General features: G+C 36.3%; 2 protein-coding genes across 3 annotated transcripts; one reads left to right on the top strand and one right to left on the bottom strand.

Moving 5' to 3' along the window:
- Positions 1–3,713: 3,713 nt before the first annotated feature.
- Positions 3,714–6,794, top strand: LOC125230594 (tRNA N(3)-methylcytidine methyltransferase METTL2). Its single transcript, XM_048135798.1, has 4 exons — positions 3,714–3,928; positions 4,167–4,319; positions 5,069–5,515; positions 6,482–6,794. Exons 1-4 carry the CDS (start codon positions 3,843–3,845, stop codon positions 6,792–6,794), a joined length of 999 nt encoding a protein of 332 aa, XP_047991755.1. The 5' UTR covers positions 3,714–3,842.
- Positions 6,795–6,903: 109 nt separating this feature from the next.
- On the bottom strand, positions 6,904–13,676 carry LOC125230593 (cytochrome P450 CYP12A2-like). 2 transcript variants are annotated; one of them, XM_048135796.1, is made up of 10 exons: positions 13,589–13,676; positions 12,229–12,356; positions 12,031–12,149; positions 9,994–10,130; positions 9,380–9,492; positions 9,176–9,292; positions 8,677–8,955; positions 8,321–8,480; positions 7,597–7,806; positions 6,904–7,256 (listed from the first exon to the last, which is right to left on the bottom strand). In XM_048135796.1, the coding sequence occupies exons 2-10, from the start codon at positions 12,270–12,272 to the stop codon at positions 6,933–6,935; spliced, it is 1,503 nt and encodes a 500-aa protein (XP_047991753.1). In that variant the 5' UTR covers positions 12,273–12,356; positions 13,589–13,676; the 3' UTR covers positions 6,904–6,932. The 2 variants fall into 2 exon arrangements, with proteins under 2 accessions (XP_047991753.1, XP_047991754.1); XM_048135797.1 differs by lacking the exons at positions 12,031–12,149; positions 13,589–13,676.
- Positions 13,677–14,391: the final 715 nt, after the last annotated feature.

Below are 14,391 nucleotides of genomic sequence, written 5' to 3'. Positions count from 1 at the left end.
TGAATTAAGTAGCTATTAAAACAAATAAGAATTGAATGATGACATTCATTTATTATTCTACGTAATTTTTTTCAAAGCTTTGTGTGGGTAAATCTTCTCTCCGCTCCTCAGCTATAATCTTGCACCATTTTTAGGGTTCCGTAGTCAACTAGGAACCCTTATAGTTTCGCCATGTCTGTCCGTCCGTCCGTCCGTCCGTCCGTCCGTCCGTCCGTCCGCGGATAATCTCAGTAACCGTAAGCACCAGAAAGCTGAAATTTGGTATAAATATGTATATCAATGACGCCAACAAAGTGCAAAAATAAAAAATGAAAAAAAATGTTTTATTAGGGTACCCCCCATACATGTAAAGTGGGGGCGGATTTTTTTTTTAATTCCAACCCCAACGTGTGATATAATGTTGGATAGGTATTTAAAAATGAATAAGGGTTTACTAAGATTGTTTTTTGATAATATCAATATTTTCGGAAATAATCGCTCCTAAAGGAAAAAAAGTGCGTCCCCCCCGTCTAACTTTTAAACCATATGTTTAAAAAATATGAAAAAATCAAAAAAGTAGAACTTTATAAAGACTTTCTAGGAAAATTATTTTGAACTTGATAGGTTTAGTAGTTTTTGGGAAAAGTACGAAAAACTACGGAATCCTACACTGAGCGTGGCCCGACACGCTCTTGGCCGGTTTTTTTCCCTTTCAACGTCTTGTTTTGGGAATCTGGAATAAAAACCTTTTTTATTACTTAAAAACGAATTTGCTATTCCCGGGTTGTTTCTTTTTATAATTAAAGTAATTTATAAGATATGTATTAATATTATTGAATTGAAATCATTTATTTCAGACTTATTGGTCCATAATAATAAATAAATACATACACTATTAATATGAAATAGGCTTCTTTTACAAAAAATATAAATTAGCGACTCCATCATTCCATTTTTAACTATGTTCCACTTCATCCATCTTTTGTCGCCGTCCGCTCATTACTAGTATAGCGCGAGAGAAAGAGACAAACTGCGTAAGACCAAATCAAGAAATTTACTTTAATTATTCTAGAAAATAAATGTTTTTAGTAAGTTAGGAAGCCATTTTGGCCACAAATGCATAACATTATAAAATTATTAACAATTACTTACCGGAAATACGATACGTCATCCTTTTTTAACGTATATAAGGTGTTATTTTTGCACTTTTTTACGGAGCACTTAGGCATGTTGCCGACACGGCGGATGAAGCGCTACTGACCGCCCAATTGTGCTTAGAACATTTTCAAGCACAATTTGCTGCGGACACATTCTAAGCCGTGATGGTGCATCTAGGTAGTTTAGATCGATGCTCAAAAGTGTCCGATCGCTTAGTTGCAAATGTGTGCGTCTAGTTGACAAACGAAAACTTCGCAATGTAGTAAAAACTACTTTAATTTTTTTACAAAAACAACGTTATTTCTTAGTATTTAAAGTTCAATTTCAAATGCAAGCAATTGGCGGTTATGACATTAATGAATGTGATCATCGCGAAAGCCATAAAATTTTATGACCGCAGATCGCAGGTGTGCATATTTTTAAACAAATCTACGTCTTATTGCAACCAACATAGGTTTAATTTCGTTCGCGCTGCAACAATCTAAACGCCATTTTTAAATTGGGAACGAGGATGGACAGAGGCATCATGGGAGTCGCGCTATGAGATGAAAGGCGAGAATGAGGAAATTTGCGGTATTTTTGCGAAAAACTTAAACAGTTTATTTATTTATATACATACATACACAATATATTATTAATATATATATATATATATATATATATATATATATATATATATATATATATATATATTATATATGTGTGTGTGTGTGTGTGTATGTATGTATATAAATAAATAAATAAATATTGGGGACACCTTACACAGATCAACTTAGCCCCAAAGTTGCAAAGCAAAGCTTGTACTATGGGTACTGGGTACTAAGCGACGATATACATACTTAAATAGATAAATAGCGCTTAGCAGGCAGGGTCACTACCGACTGAGCCAGACCGGTCGTCTAATATATATAACATATGTGTGTGTGCGACTGTGCGTGTAGTGAGTGTATGTGTAGCGATTATGTGAAGGTAAACAGTTGAGGGATTGTATGTGGTGTGTGTGAGGGATGGTGCACTTGGAGAATATGAATTAAGTAGCTATTAAAACAAATAAGAATTGAATGATGACATTCATTTATTATTCTACGTAATTTTTTTCAAAGCTTTGTGTGGGTAAATCTTCTCTCCGCTCCTCAGCTATAATCTTGCACCATTTTTAGGGTTCCGTAGTCAACTAGGAACCCTTATAGTTTCGCCATGTCTGTCCGTCCGTCCGTCCGTCCGTCCGTCCGTCCGTCCGTCCGCGGATAATCTCAGTAACCGTAAGCACCAGAAAGCTGAAATTTGGTATAAATATGTATATCAATGACGCCAACAAAGTGCAAAAATAAAAAATGAAAAAAAATGTTTTATTAGGGTACCCCCCATACATGTAAAGTGGGGGCGGATTTTTTTTTTAATTCCAACCCCAACGTGTGATATAATGTTGGATAGGTATTTAAAAATGAATAAGGGTTTACTAAGATTGTTTTTTGATAATATCAATATTTTCGGAAATAATCGCTCCTAAAGGAAAAAAAAGTGCGTCCCCCCCCGTCTAACTTTTAAACCATATGTTTAAAAAATATGAAAAAAATCAAAAAAGTAGAACTTTATAAAGACTTTCTAGGAAAATTATTTTGAACTTGATAGGTTTAGTAGTTTTTGGGAAAAGTACGAAAAACTACGGAATCCTACACTGAGCGTGGCCCGACACGCTCTTGGCCGGTTTTTTTCCCTTTCAACGTCTTGTTTTGGGAATCTGGAATAAAAACCTTTTTTATTACTTAAAAACGAATTTGCTATTCCCGGGTTGTTTCTTTTTATAATTAAAGTAATTTATAAGATATGTATTAATATTATTGAATTGAAATCATTTATTTCAGACTTATTGGTCCATAATAATAAATAAATACATACACTATTAATATGAAATAGGCTTCTTTTACAAAAAATATAAATTAGCGACTCCATCATTCCATTTTTAACTATGTTCCACTTCATCCATCTTTTGTCGCCGTCCGCTCATTACTAGTATAGCGCGAGAGAAAGAGACAAACTGCGTAAGACCAAATCAAGAAATTTACTTTAATTATTCTAGAAAATAAATGTTTTTAGTAAGTTAGGAAGCCATTTTGGCCACAAATGCATAACATTATAAAATTATTAACAATTACTTACCGGAAATACGATACGTCATCCTTTTTTAACGTATATAAGGTGTTATTTTTGCACTTTTTTACGGAGCACTTAGGCATGTTGCCGACACGGCGGATGAAGCGCTACTGACCGCCCAATTGTGCTTAGAACATTTTCAAGCACAATTTGCTGCGGACACATTCTAAGCCGTGATGGTGCATCTAGGTAGTTTAGATCGATGGTGGTAAGCTTCGACTGGGCCAGCATATATGTCTTTCTCGCTCTCACTAATAGCTGCGTCCTTGATCAACTCCCAGTAGATCTAGATTTTGATCTAGATCGAACATTTATTACAGCTGTTGCATGGCCAAGCCAAAGGGCATTGAATCATTACTGGCCAAGCAAACGGCCAAGTTCTAAATTCCTAAACGTTGAACAGCTGTCATAATTATTGTTTTGGTCAGTCTGTCACTGTCAAAAGTTATCAGTTAGGCTAGCTACGATTTAGGTTATGTTATAATTTTGCAATATCCTCCATTAATTTTTATTTTAAATTAAATCGTACACTGTTCTGATAAACACAATCAATGGAAGACTCTGTGACAGATAAAAGGCCTCAATTTGGGAACAGGCTTTTAGAAAATGCAGATGATGTGTTCAAACATAACGCGTGGTACAGTATTTTGCAATATTCGCAATTTATGTAAAAGATTCAGGTGTTCTGCCAACAACATTGAAGATTTAGAGAAAACAAGACATAGAAAGAAGCCTCCTGGTGGTTCTAGATATTTGAACAGTAATAAAAAAGACCATATTTATCTTTTCAACGCATGGTATATCAATGTTGTACTTATGGTTATATACTGGGTTTTCTTAGTATGAAATAATCATGAGCTAGTTGTTTCTTTCAGGGATAATGTTGAGTGGAATGAAGAACAAGAAAAGGCAGCAAAAGTAAAAGTGGAACAAAACTCCCAAGTTACATTTGCTGAAAATGTTTTGAAGGACTTGGACGAAAATGCTGATAAGCATTGGGATGCGTTTTACAGCATACATCAAAACAGGTAAGAAAAATATATTACAATATAGTTTATGTTATGGACTTGAAAACAGAGAAAAAAATATGACAAAATCAGAGTTTTAGGCAATTTAAATCGCCAATAATATATTCTAACATCAAGTATAAAAAACACATAACAATACCTTTGAAAACATCTTTATATTTTTACTTCAAAATTGCGCGATCAACGGCCATGATCCCGGTAACAGAGAGCGATTGTTCACTACTTTGTAATCACTTTGTAACAAATGAAACATGGTTGGATCCGCTCTGTTTTTATTATTTTGCATGGATAATATAATTAAGAACTTAAAATAAGGTAAGTAAATAACAATGGAAATAGTAAAAACCATATTTTTGATGGAAAATATAAACACTTTGTAACGGACAACGTACTTTAGACCCAACTTTGATTTGCGGTTTTTACACAGAAAACGCACTATAATAACAAATTATTGTATTTAGTATTAATCTATAAAGAATAAATATATAAAAAACAACTATTAATTACTGTTTGCTAAGCAAAATCCCAGTAATATTCACTAAGTCAACACGGTAACGCGGAAGTTGCTCTACGCACGGAGGTCCAACTTTTAAATAATCACTTGTACAAACATGAAAAGTTTGATAATAACATTGCATCTTACTAATACATCATTTTATAGATACTTATAGAACCATAAATCATCATAAACCATATATAAAAAGGTTTGCATATCAGATTGTTGACTATTTTCTACTATTACCTTTCAGGTTCTTCAAAGACAGACATTGGTTATTCACCGAGTTTCCAGAACTGGCACCGGACAACACTACGGCACCACAAAGAGTTTTTCCCAACACCGAAACTCAATCCACAACTGCACCTATCCAACCATCTGCAGATACCTCAAATCAAACTGAATCTAAAACAGACTCAAGTAACTCTGTTAAACGGTACATATTTGAAATCGGCTGCGGAGTTGGAAACACAATATTTCCTATTCTACAATACAGCCAAGACCCAAACCTGTTTATATACGGCTGTGATTTTTCATCAACTGCCATTGATATTATGAAAGAGAATGAGCTGTATGACACTAAGAGGTGTGAAGTTTTTGTTCTGGATGCAACTGCAATGGAGTGGAATGTGCCGTTCAAAGAAAGCTCTATTGATATAATTGTGCTTATCTTTGTTCTGTCAGCTATTGAGCCTGGAAAGTAAGTTAAAATTTCACTAGAATTAAATACAATTTTCTTTTAAATATTAAATTCCTGTTGTAACTCCTATACAACAGGAATTGAAAATTTAAAATATGTATTGTATGTTGCAACATTTATTTCCAATGGGGGGGGTCATCAAGGTCATGGCCCCCCTGGAGCCTAGGTTGGCCATGCAAATAGACCAACTGAGCCCCCCTTGGGCTCGAAGCTGGATCTGTGCTTGGTTGTGTGTATAAAACAATATGAAATACAATTGGAGCCAAACTTGAGAACCTAAACTTTAAATTTTGTCGACTTACTAGTAATTCTTATCTAGTATCTACAGATACTAAAATGTAATCCTTTATGTGGTTGATCATTTAACTAATTAATTGACCATATTTTAAAAGGTATTACTAAGTAAGTTGTAAGAATTACTTATTATTAGGATGATACAGGAGGGGTCAATTCTCCATACAATCACTCTCAACTATTTCCTCACTGGTTTTTGAAGATAGAGCATTGATTTTTTTCAACACAAATTATTATTATTTTTATCTGTGTCGGACCATTTTGATTTTTTTTATATTCTTATTTTTGATGACGCTAGAAATTTTTTCAAAAAAGACCATATTAATTAAGGCTCACAGAAAGATGTGGTATTCAAAATTGGTAACAATTAGCCAAAAAACTAAATAGTCCGACACATATTATTTCATTGTTATCCAGATTCTAAAATTCGTTATGAATGATTAAGGTTTGAAGGAGGAAACAGTCGAGAGCAGAACCTTGATTTTAAGATTTCTGAGTTGTTCTGAATGGACAATTTTTTTTGTGATAAATCTAGTTAATGACACTAGTATATTTAACTAAAATTCCCAAATTTCTCCTAGAAAGGGGGCTCCTTTCCATTTTTGCATTTTCGCTCCTGTAGCGTCTTAAAGTGTTTATTGCTTATCTTATAGTTTTTATTATCAATTCCAGGATGTCATCAGTTGTTCAACAAATACACAAATACCTAAAGCCAGGTGGACTAGTCGTCTTCCGCGACTATGGTCGCTACGATCTCGCCCAGCTTCGGTTTAAGAAAGGTCACTGCATATCTGACAACTTCTACGCCCGAGGTGACAAAACTAAGGTCTACTTCTTCACACAAGAAGAAATAAAGAATTTATTTACAACGGCTGGTTTTACGGAGGAACAGAATTTGATTGACAGGAGATTGCAAGTTAATAGAGGAAAGATGCTGACTATGTACAGAGTGTGGATTCAGGCGAAATATAGAAAGCCTTTATAACAGTAAAAATATTTTTTTATTCTCATTTGTATGATACATACAGATACGCATACAGATTTAGATTCATGAGTATTTCTACGTTTTTTTAATACATTTAAAAAAACAATAACCACCATAACAGATCCCGTATATAGTTCATTAAACATTTTCAAATTTGAAGTAATACGGCTTCGCAAAAGAATTAACAACTTTCGTAACAACCTTTATTGGCGGACCCGTCCAAGTAACCTTCTGCTTAGCCAAGAACTTAGTAAGGAACACCTCAATCTCCAACTCAGCAATTCTTCTACCAATACAAGATCGGACTCCAAGTCCGAAAGGTGCGTACACCATAGGATGAGCGTTCCCGTGGTACAGAGGATCTGACTTCTCGACTACCCATCTTTCTGGTAAGAACTCCTTTCCTCGTGGGTAGTATTTGTCGAGGCCGGATAAGTATTCGTTTGGAGCAATCACGTCAACCTATAGGAAAATGTAAGTCATACATAAGTATTGCTTATATAAGATATCAAGAGGTAACGATAAGATAATCCAAGTTGAGTGGCACAACAAAAGATTAAAATGCATTCAACAATGTTTAGAGACATTTGTCTTTATCTGTAGGCTTGAGTGCCGCGAAAGTATCTTGCCCGTCCATCTACAGTGAGAAAAAGAAGGTAATATATGTGCGAGTGGGATTCTAATGAAACATGTGCTACGCCTACTCGATGATAATATTTTCTTTTTAATTTTAAGAACCGGAACTGCAGAAAATAATAGGTGATCCCTTTATGAGTATCAGACGATCATCTTAGATACTCACCCCGATAGGCACCCTGTAACCAGCAACAACATGCTCCTTGCTCGTCCGCCGCAGGTTCGAAGGTACTACAGCCCAGATCCGCAAAGACTCCTTCACACAAGCACGCAAGTACCGTCTCGATTCGCCGGCCCGGATCTCTTCACGCAACTTTTCCTGTGCGGACTGATTCGTTGCCAAATGGTAGAGGATGCTGGTTATGGTGAATGATACCTTTAAATTTAAACATTAAACAATGTATGTATGTACCTTTTGAACAGCTGCGAAAAAGGTTTCTGAACCTCCGATTATTCTCCGATTACATCTTTTGCAATCAATTTTAAATTATCAGATATTATTAGGTAACTAACATTTCATTATGTCACTACAGCTACCCACAATGCTCTGATGAACGAAAAAAAATCTTACGATAAAAAATCTTCAACGGCCGTTTGGTGATACCTCCAGGCAGGCAAGCATGGCGGGGCGATAAATGATAAAACATAAGGCCGTCCCTATCGCACTATTTGTACCTAAGTGCAATAGGGACGGCCAGATGTCTTATCGCGCGACCATACTTGCCTTGCTGGTCACCAGTATAAAGAGAAAAGTGCCAGTTGTCCTAAAAATAGCCGAAAATGTGGATTACAGAAGATTCCAAAAATCTTGCTGTCTCATCTCTTAGTTACAACTTTTGTATGCTTGTAATTCATTCCATCCGAATAAGAATGTATGTAAAAAAAAATACCGTGTCAATACCAGCCATCAGCATTTCATTGGCCATGAGGATCGCTACTCTTTCGTCAATGGCAATCAGTTTCTCGAGAATAGACTTGTCTTTCTCTGGCACGTCACTGCCTCTTTCTTTAGCGAGTTTCTTAGCTTCATCTATATACATTGCGCTTATACTGAAATACGAAATGAATACATTATATTCCAACCCAAGATACACAAGCTAGAAGACATTTCAGTACCTACTTAAGCTAACGTCGGGGTTACGCGACGCGAATATGCTTACAAAATTGTGTGAAAGAAAATGTACAGCTAGCTTTATTATCAGGAAGCTATAGGAGACTTCGTAAAAACACTGTAGGTATGACTTACTCCCATTGCAAATCATAAGTCTTCATAAGCTTCTTAAAGATTGGTGTCGCGAAGTACTTCCACAAACTAGGCAAGAATTCTAACTTAAAGGACAGCTCATGGATATCATTGGCACATTTCATCAGCTGTCTGGCAGGGTGGTCTTCCTTCAAGTTGTCCTGGAGACAACCCAGTCTAGTGCCAAGGCTGACAAGGGCTAAGGATTCCAGAGACCACTTTGTCATTTCAAGACCAAAATTGTTCTGGAGGTAGTCGCCCTCCTTGCTAAGCCTGGTTAATCTGTAATGCAGAAAGACGTAGATTGCTCAGCTGAAAAATCTAATTTGGAAGCTATTTTGATAGTGTAATCGAAACCGGACCTGAGTTCATCAAATCCGACCCAACCCCTTACAGCGCAAGTGGACTGTAAGGGGTGTCAAAATCGTTGCCAACTCGGTATTGTCTACCACAATGTGTCTTGAATGTGCAAATATATCTAGGAGTCATGTAATGTGTGTACCTTTCCACCATCTCTTCAGCAATTTCTCCCAGCGCAGGTGCATATATCTTCACAAGCTCCGGTTTCAACAAAGCTGGATTCACCTTCGTCCTAAAATCGCGCCATTGTGGTCCTTGCCTAGAACCATCGCGGAAGAGGTAAACGGCCTTTAATTTTTGTGATTCTTAAAACTGGTGGTAGAGCTCATTATTTATCTTTACTTACGCTGAAAGTAAGCTGTAATAGCCGCCAAATCTCTCTTTTCTCAACACATCTCTATAATATTGTACTGTCTCGAACCCTGGCCGCAGTGGATTATATTCTTCTGCTTTGTAAACCTTTAACCAATATGGATAAAACGGTTTTAACTTATAAGTAACTATCTGTACTTGAATAAATAAGTGCCTAGTATCTTTTCTTTTCTGTAGTCGCCAACTAAGTAATCTTTATGTAAGTATTATGGTTGAGGAAATATAATATCAGGCAGGCAAGTATGGTCGCGTGATAAATGATAAAACATCAGGGCGTCCCTGTCGCACTTACAAATAGTGCGAAAGGGCCGGCCTGATGTTTTATCGTCTATCGCGAGACCATGCTATCGGTGCTGATCTCTCGAACAACTTGCATGTATCTCGGATCGGCTCAGATTATATTTCGTCTGCTCAGATTATAAATTTCATCGAGGCGAGGTGCTGTTTTTTTTAGCCTACCTATTCTAGTTTCCCGCATCCCGCACAACAAAGTTGGCTTTCTTTCTCCTTTTCTGTCTCCATTCGACCTCTTCATTGACGACATTTATATATGGCAATATAAATAATTGATTGAGCAAGTAAATTTACCTGTTCAAAATGTTGGGGTTCGAACAGCACCAAAAGTGTTGCCCTAGGCGTGATGCCCTCCATTTTCACAACTGTTCCAATTTTTTTATGCAGCGATTTTACTAAGTCGTGAAAATTTTCCTTGTAACCAACGGTACCTGTACAGAGAACATTATAATCGGGGGTATTTTAACGCCGAGTGTGGAATTGAAAAACGAGCAAGCGAAAGGATTCTATAGTTGAACCACGAGCGAAGCGAGTGGTTCGAGAATAGAATCCTGAGCTAGTTTTTCAACACTTTTTGACACGAGAAGTAAAATACATTTGCAATATGGTAACACAAAACTTTACCCCTCACTATAGCGAGGAAAGTACAACACAAAAAACGCGTTTATCACTGTTTTCAGTAGTTCTACAGGTGGTAAATCATCTTAATAACTAGATTCACCCACTTTTATCAATTTTAAAGCAGAAAATTTGACTATATTTAAGGTCGAATTACTATATCCACTAGTATTAAAGGATAAAACACGTGTTTCCGAGCTAGTGAGGGGGAAAATAGTTATTTGTTATACAAGGGGGCAAAGTTGTATTTTAACGCCGAGTGTGGAATTGAAAAACGAGCAAGTGAAAGGATTCTATAGTTGAACCACGAGCGAAGCGAGTGGTTCGAGAATAGAATCCTGAATTTGCGAGTTTTTTTAACACACGAGAAGTAAAATACATTTGCACCCGAGTGTAACACAAAACTTTTCCCCTCACTATAGCGAGGAAACTACAACGCAAAAAATGCGTTTATCACTGCTTCCAGTAGTTCCACAGGTGGTAAATCATCTTTATTACTACATTCACCTACTTTTATCAATTTTAAAGCAGTTAATTTGACTTTATTCAAGGTCAAATTACTTTACCCACTAGTGGATAAAATGCGTTTTTACCCGCTGGTATTAAAGGACAAAACACGTGTTTCCGAGCTAGTGAGGGGAAAATATTTTTTCTACTCCCGTAGTGTTAATCGTCATTTACAGTGTCGTGCATAGATCTTTAAAACCCTACATAAAAGTCTAATAGATGCTAGCCCCCGGCCGGCGCCCCGCGCACCCACGCTTACGTTATAGCTCTTAAAGCATTGTTAGGAAGCCTTTAATGGATATAGCGTGGCAGGAAACAGTGCGAAATTCACGAAAGTTATTCTAGAAGCATTTGCTCGTGGCGTCTTTATTAACAATTAGCAATTGCTCATTGCTTATTTCGGCTTCGCCTCAAATTGTTACTCACGCCGTCACGCCGCTCGTCTTTTTTGGCTTCACTTAAACGCCAGTTGCATAAAATACCATTATTTTAAGTATAGGAAATTAGCCTATTCCCAAACTGTACGTAGACTAGGTAGGTACATTAATTAATAGGTAGTACATATACCTTTCAGTCAAGCAATTAAAAGTTATAATATAATTAGTTACCAAATTATAAGATAAGATTGTAAATATTATGGGATTTCTGAAAGTGATGAACCGGTTTACACTGCAAGGAATGAGCGTTTGATTATTAATATCAATCTATTTTAGGATTCCGAAGTCAAGCTAGGTTCCGTGATGTGGTCGTCTAGTACTAGGAAGCTGAAATTTGACAGGGATAGGTTATATATTTAAATCATTATGCCGATAAAGATTAATAAATAGGAGTGAGTAGATGTATCTGAAGTTCTGAACTCCATAGGCTGTAAGTAGCAGGTGTTTTTGACACCACTGTGCTGGCTCCGATTTTGGTGCCTGTAATTATTCGTATGTCACGTCCATACGAAGCATGTAGGTAGATAAGCATGATGTATACCATTGAGCTATTATACTTCAACGATGTAAACACGTCTAAGTTATTGATCTCATGAGCATGACCTTCGTCATCCTCATGTCAATATTTAAGTGCAAAGTTTTTTTTTACAATCTAAGACGTATTTTTAAACATAACTCCCTAGTGAAAGTGAAATTCAGCCAGCTTGCTGGGAATTTATACAGGTACTATGATGGTACTATGCTAGTTAACACTTATAACAATACGCACCTACGTATGGCAAAAAATGATGTAGGCCACCTATAATGGGGATCTTAGAAAGACCCGGAATATCTTCAAAAGGCCTTATTGAGTCCGAAGCAACAGATACAGAACGAAGATTTTGATATCTAAAACATTGTAAACATACATGAATGACATGGCTTTTTGCGTAATGTGTTGTTTTATTCCAATAAATGCGTTGTTTACCTGCTTTGACTTTGAAGACACAGTAATGTACGTAGCTTCTTCATTCTCACTCAGCTGTAGTCACTTCGAAAATACTTTGAAATCAGGAATTTAATTCGATATTTAAACCAAAATTCTCTGCCAGATACTTTGAGTAATTATGTTAACTAGAGAGGGCACCTCAACTTGATTTTGTGTAACAACACTGAGCTGATCAGCACACACGCGCTTAGTCTGTGCCGAACGGCTGTGGTAGATTGACGTATCGCAATGAAAAATATTTCGTCTAAATAATGCCGTCATGTGTAGTGAGGTACTGCACAGACTGCTCAGGAAAATCTAACAAAAGCTAAGGAGTGACTTTTCATACGTAGGTTTACTGCATTTTTGTTTAAACACGCTTACTTTTAAAAAAATGTATCAATATAAACTTATGCCGAAGCGCCATGTTGCGGCGGCCATGTTTCGTTGAAACCAAAGAGTAAAAAATGCAACAAAAGCAGACGTGACAATATCGCAAGTTAGTTCAAGTTTCCTATCATACATTAAATTATATATATTTATCGACGCAAAAAAGGTTATTTAATTATTATTGTCAGAATTGCACAGTTTTCCGACATGTCGGTCTATAACAGATTCTCAATAAGTACGCGTGTCGAATTTCATGTGAGTATGTAAATGTAAGTGCAGTACCTAACCTGCCTGAATGAATTTGGGTAGGTAGACGGTCAAGCAAATTATGAGAGTATAAAAACGCGCGAAATTCAAATTTTCTATGGGACGATAAACCCTACCATTATGCAAATGTCACATAAATAACTAATATCCAGTTGCGGCTACGTGTACACATGTACGCTCAGTCCGTATACAGCTTTAAAAAATGTGGGCATTTGAAAAAATTGGAACTCACAGAGTTGTTAAAAAAAAGTTAAATCGCTGTCGGTTTTGCAACGATAATTAAGCATGGAATTTCAATAAAAACATCGTGAATTATACTAAGCTATAATCTAAATTCAGAACGTGAAAAAAGTTTAGTTTTAAATACAGATTTCAAGCTTGATTATCATTACAAAACTAACAGCGATTTATGTTTTTTGTTAACAACTCACGCTAATTGAAAGTCATAAATTAAAAAATGCCCATGTAAACCCATGTCACTTCTATACTACGACTTCTAATCTATGCACTCTATGCAGGGCTCATCATCGCGACCGAAAGGTCGTAAGCGCCGAGTAAAATCGTAGCGCTTGCGACGTTACGGAAGCAGGCCATTGGTTCACACCCCGCCCCCTCGCCCCGCCTTCAGCTTACAGGCTGTGACACGTTCGTTGTTTGCTATAGCTCCTCTATACGAAGTAATAATTACTCAATGGCCAGATACGTCTGAAGCGCTTCATGAATAACAGTTAAATAGATTGTTGTTGCACTTGCATTCGACATGAATGACTTTGACCTTGACGAGATTACCACTGTTTGGCTGCTATTATCATGATATAATTAGATATACTGTACAGTACACGATGTTACCTACGTCATTGTTATCAATGAAAAAAAAATATTTACGTGAATTTTTAACCTTTAGGATCTTTAGGTAATAAGTTCCTGCTACGTAACGTAAGCGCCTACAAAGTTGAGCATAGCAATATGTTCTTATACTGATACATTTACGTTGCTTATTTGCTTTGTAAGGAATAATTCAAAACATTGATTAGCAGCGCGTTATAGTAGTTTAGTACACACCAAGGTTCCTAACAAGTTCTTATGTAAGTAGGTACTCTCCAATTCGGACCTTTGTATTAACAAGTTCCCAGATTTGGTTATTTAAAAAAATAATTAGACTACCAACTCTGTATTAAAATGCACCGTATGTAATTACAATAAGCACCAACCTACCAAAGCGAGTAAAGTGATCAAATCCGCGCAATCGTTGTCTATTCGAACATTTCGAACGCAGTCTGACAGTTCGTGTGAGGTTAATGGTCGACTCGCTGGAAATAGTTTTGATTTTGATAAATATTTGTATTCAAAATTCTTCTCAATCATGTAGATTCGCAATGTGAAACAATCATACCCTTTTTAACTCAATATTATGTTAATCCCTAGTATTAGTGACGGGAAGTTATCAAGGAAATATTGTAAATATATGATGTTTCTTTGTCATGAGAATAGTTTTTCTAATACTTA

Source organism: Leguminivora glycinivorella, chromosome 10, assembly GCF_023078275.1.
Source record: "Leguminivora glycinivorella isolate SPB_JAAS2020 chromosome 10, LegGlyc_1.1, whole genome shotgun sequence".
Lineage (NCBI taxonomy): Eukaryota > Metazoa > Arthropoda > Insecta > Lepidoptera > Tortricidae > Leguminivora > Leguminivora glycinivorella.
Note: the sequence above shows the minus strand (reverse complement) of the source record. Positions and strands in the feature narration are given on the sequence as shown.

Excerpts from the sequence above, each read along its gene's own strand:
- LOC125230594 (XM_048135798.1), top strand. The coding sequence starts at position 3,843 with ATGGAAGACTCTGTGACAGATAAAAGGCCTCAATTTGGGAACAGGCTT. Across the intron at positions 4,320-5,068 it reads TACAGCATACATCAAAACAG|GTTCTTCAAAGACAGACATT; the intron begins GTAAGAAAAATA and ends ATTACCTTTCAG. Across the intron at positions 5,516-6,481 it reads TCAGCTATTGAGCCTGGAAA|GATGTCATCAGTTGTTCAAC; the intron begins GTAAGTTAAAAT and ends TATCAATTCCAG.
- LOC125230593 (XM_048135796.1), bottom strand. The coding sequence starts at position 12,272 with ATGAAGAAGCTACGTACATTACTGTGTCTTCAAAGTCAAAGCAG. Across the intron at positions 12,150-12,228 it reads TGTCTTCAAAGTCAAAGCAG|ATATCAAAATCTTCGTTCTG; the intron begins GTAAACAACGCA and ends ACAATGTTTTAG. Across the intron at positions 9,293-9,379 it reads TATTACAGCTTACTTTCAGC|GCAAGGACCACAATGGCGCG; the intron begins GTAAGTAAAGAT and ends CGATGGTTCTAG.